This window comes from Heptranchias perlo, chromosome 22 (assembly GCF_035084215.1).
Source record: "Heptranchias perlo isolate sHepPer1 chromosome 22, sHepPer1.hap1, whole genome shotgun sequence".
Classification (NCBI taxonomy): Eukaryota; Metazoa; Chordata; class Chondrichthyes; order Hexanchiformes; family Hexanchidae; genus Heptranchias; species Heptranchias perlo.
Window position 1 is genome coordinate 14,858,329 of NC_090346.1, and position 4,661 is coordinate 14,862,989.

General features: G+C 48.8%; 1 protein-coding gene across 1 annotated transcript; it reads right to left on the reverse strand.

Annotated features, from left to right (window-relative positions):
* Positions 1-879: 879 nt before the first annotated feature.
* Positions 880-4,661, reverse strand: pgp (phosphoglycolate phosphatase). The gene is made up of 2 exons (XM_068002993.1): positions 4,006-4,661; positions 880-2,797 (listed from the first exon to the last, which is right to left on the reverse strand). The coding sequence occupies exons 1-2, from the start codon at positions 4,613-4,615 to the stop codon at positions 2,475-2,477; spliced, it is 933 nt and encodes a 310-aa protein (XP_067859094.1). The 5' UTR covers positions 4,616-4,661; the 3' UTR covers positions 880-2,474.

Genomic DNA, 4,661 nt, shown 5'->3' on the forward strand with positions numbered 1-4,661 from the left:
GATGGGACAGCAGCAAGAGAACTTTAAGGCTAGATTGCTTTGGTGGGGGGGGAGGGTGATCTTTGTGCCCACCTGTTCAGAAGAGTGTGACCCCAATGGAGCAGAGATTTATGTTATCAGTAGGCTCGTACTGCTATTTGCACTGTTGCCAAGTTGTCCAACTCAAGTAGCCGGGGAAGGAGGGAAAAGGGAGAATGGAAAAGCTGGGATTGTTCTTCTTAGAGCAGAGAAGGTTAAGGGGTGGTTTAATAGAGGTGTTCAAAATTGAGGGGTTTTGATAAGAGTAAATAAAGAGAACCTGTTTCCACTGGCAAGAGGATCGATAACCAGAGGACTCAGATTTAAGGTTAATTGGCAAATAAAACGGGTGGATGAGAAATTTTTTTAAGCAGTGAGTTGTTATGATCTGGAATACACGGCCTGAAAGGGTGGTGGAAGCAGATTCATTAGCCACTTTCAAAAGGGAATCGGATAAATACTTCAGGAGGAAAAAAAATGCAGGGCTATGAGGAAAGAGCAGCAGAATGGGACTAATTGGACAGCTCTTTCAAAGAGCCTTAAGAAATGCAGCTGAGATCAGGAACCATCATCCAGCTTTGGAATGAGGCCCATTCCTTATCACCTCTGCTAAGGTCACTGGATGCAGATTTGAAGCAGAGCTAAAGCTCCTGTTACTATTTCAGGGTTGACTGTATTTAGAAATGGTGAAGGTCAGTTACTGAATTGGATCTACAGTAGATTTGTGCTGTTGAAGATGTAGCACTGGTGCAATGGGCTGAACAGTCTCATTCAATACTGCCATTTCTACGATCCAATACATTTCAACTGTAAATAACACTCCCCCTCTGGAAGTGATCCAGCTGCCACAGCACTACAACGGAAGAGAAATAAAATTTTATTTTGGTTTGATGCTGGCAAAAAACATTTTGTAGGACAGAAAAGGCCAGCATTACTGTATCCTAGCAGACAGTGTCATTAACACACAGTGTCCCCTACTATTATAGTCACATTGCTATCTGCACAGACGTGCACTGCGTTGCCATGTCATGGGTAAATGCATCAGGTCGGTTGGCTGAAACACACCTTCATTTCAACAACAACTTGCATTTATATAGCACCTTTAACATAGTAAAATGTCCCATGGCGCTTCACAGGGGCGTCAAACAAAATTTGACATCGAGCCACATAAGGAGATATTAGGACTGGTGACCAAAAGCTTGGCCAACGAGGTAGGTTTTAAGGAATATCGTAAAGGAGGAACGAGCGGTAGAGAGGCGGAGCAGTCTATGGAGGGAATTCCAGAGCTTAGGGTCTCAGGCAACTGAAAGCATGGCTGTCAGTGGTGGAGCGATTAAAATCTGGGATGCGCAAGAGGCCAGAATTGAAGTATCACAGAGATCTCGGAGGGTTGGAAGGTTGGAAGAGATTACAGAGATTGGGAGGAGCGAGGCCATGGAGGGATTTGAAAATAAGGATGAGAATTTTAAAATCGAGGTGTTGAAAGATTCATCTGCAATGACTTCTCTTCCTGCTCCCACATCATTACCTCTGAAGTTCTCCAAAGATCTAGCCTTGGCACCCTCCTATTTCTCATCTATACGCTGCTGCCCCTCAGCGACATCATCCAACGTAGGTCAAGCACAGGAGTGATGGGTAAATGTCCCTTGGTGTGAGTCAGGATAGGGGCAGCAGAGTTTTGGATGAGCTCAGGTTTATGGAGGGTGGCCAGGAGGGCATAGGAATAGTCAAGTATTGAGGTAATAAAGGCATGGATGAGGGTATAAACAGCAGATGAGTTGAGGCTGGGACAGAAACAAGCAATGTTACAGAGGGGGAAGTAGGCAGTCTTGGTGATGGAGTGGATATGTAGTCGGTAGTTCATCTCAGGGTCAAATAGGATGCCAAGATTGCAATCGGTCTGATTCAGTCTCAGTGGCCAGGGAGAGGAACAGAGTTTGTGGCGGGGATTAAAGACAATCGCTTTGGTCTTTCCAATATTTAGTTGGAGAAAATTTCCACTCGTCCAGTACTGGATGTCAGACATGCAGTATGATGAGGTAGAGGTGGGTGGTGTTGTTGCTGAGGGGCTGTATGTAGATGAGAAATAGGAGAGGACCAAGGATAGACCATTAAGGGACTCCCCAGGAGGTAACAGTGGAGGAGCAGGAAAAGAAGCCATTGCAGATGATTCCCTGGCTACGACTGCATAGATAGGAATGGAACTTGGCCTTATTTGTAACAAGAGACAGCACAATCTTTTACACATCTCTGAGATAGAGGATCAGCCATGATTGTATTGAATGGCAGAGCTCCTATTTTCAATGTTTCTACAGACAACTGTTTAAAATAAACTTCACAACAGCATTTGACACTTGTCATTACACTCAGAGGTACTCAGAATATTACAGTGATCATACAGTACAAAGGATAAATTATAATCCATTAATAAAAATTGGGAGCTTGTCCTGCTTTTGTCAATTGAGTGCTGGGAGCAAGTCAGCCACACTGTCCACATAATAGTTGGGGACCAGCTTGTGGCGGTCCACAGAATCACTGTCTCGATGAGCTATCGCCTCTTCCAGGGTGGAAACGCCGGTCAGGGTCAGTATGGTGCGGAGGCCGCAGTTTGACCCCATAAGGATGTCAGTGTCCAGCCTGTCTCCCACCATGACGGTCCTGCTCGGGTCGACTCCGTGCTCTTTGACCACACACTCGAACATAAAGGCGCTGGGCTTGCCGATGACGTGAGCGGTGCGTTTCGATGCAGCCTCTACCGCCTTCACCAAGCAGCCTGTGCCTGCAGAAAGAAAAAAAGGGGTTAGTGTCGAGGGCTAGAATTGTGTATCACCGGAGTTCACGGGTAAGAGGATAAACAAACTCTTGAAGGGCTTCGGCTTTAATAAAAGATTGTGGAAGACAAAATCAGCTCAGTGAAAAGGGGGTTCAAATTACCATGAACAGATTCTATCCTCTCCCCCCACCCTCAGGATTGGCTTGAATGAGTGTCACACCCACCAAATACTCTCCACATCCAGTTTCCAAAATATCTGTTCTATTGTCGAAGGTATAAATGATGAGTCATTCTGCATTACTGGAGTGTCTCTGCTCGTTTTGCTTATTCCCCCATGGCTATTTTCTGACCCAGATGCAGTGGTTTAAATCAGATGAGACAGACGCACACTGCACAAGCTTCTCCTCTCAGTTATCTGAATTAATTTACATCTCATGTACTGCTACATCAGATCAACTGGGTGATGAGAAAAGTACTAAAAAAATTCAAATTCCTTCTAATGGAGGCACTGGGTTAATGGTTCATGGCGACAGCAGTATGGATACAGGATTTAAAATACGCAAGAGTATACATGGACTGAATGTTCGTTGTTTTTTTTCCCCCAGAGAATAGTGAGCCTCTGGAATACGTTGCTGGCTGGTGTGTTCGGCTCTCTCTCCACACCTTGAAGAGGGAGCTGGACCGGTTGTTCACTGGGGCAGAGATTGCATCATATAGAAGGTAAGTGGCTTTATAGATAACACTTGGTCCAGGGTTCTGGACTGGTTTCGATTGCCTGAGGGAGTCAGAGGAAATTGGACCAGGGTTTCTGTGTTTTTGCCTCTCCCAGGAGATTACATGGAGCAGGCAGAGTGTTTAGTCATGGTGCTCCAGCAATCATGTGTGGAGCAGGCGTCATGGACCAGCTGGTCTTTTCCTGCCCATCAATTTCAAAGGATATTCATCTCTACTCTACAGTTCGGTACTGACTTATAAACGTCAGTATTACAAACATGGTAGCTAAGCACTGACTTAGAGCACCCCCCAGTCTGTCAGTGCTCTACCACTCCAAGCAGTTAAGTCTCCCCTATCTCCTTACTTTTCATTTTCCACTGTTGCTCCCTCTCCTGATTTCTCTCCCCTTTCTTGACACGCGCAAGTCTCTCTTGCCCCATTTCTCCCTCCCCCCATCTCTCTCTCTTCTCCCCTCCTCCCCCCCGTTTGCCAGTTCTTACCCGGAATCCCGCCACCCTCCAGCGGGAGCAGCGTGTCGGTGTTTGTGGCCACGAAGATGCAGGCGGGATCCTGCAGGTAGCGGGCGGCCCGGCACAGCTTCAAGTAAGTGAAATGCTCGTCGAAGCCAATCAGCACCGCGCCCACGTTGGGGTCGAGGGGCTCGGCCGCCCAGGCCTGCATGGGCCCGGGCCCGGGGGTGAGCTCGGGGCCGGTGCCGGGACCGGAGCAGGCGATGCCCTGGGCCTGCAGCTCTCCGCGGAGCGCCGCGCTGCCAATGAGGTAGACGGAGCCTCGGAGCTTGGCCTCATGCCTCAGGTAGAGCGCGGCGCAGGGCGCGGTGCCAAAGACCTGGTCAGGCCGCGCCTGGAAGCACAGGCTCCGCAGCTTCTCCCCGTACATCTGCCGGCTCTTGGTACTGTTGTTGGTCAGGAAGAAAACCCGCTTCCCCCGTTCCTGCAGCCGGTTAATCAGCTGCGCGGCCCCGGGGATCGGGGTATCCCCTTTCCATAGCACCCCATCGCAGTCAAAGAGCAGCGCATCCACCGAGGCCAGAACCTGCGAGCAGAGCGCCCCGGACAAATGGGCGCACCCGGCGGCCATCGCGGACATATAGAGGCCAGGCTATGCGGAACCGGCAAATATACCGAGCTAACCC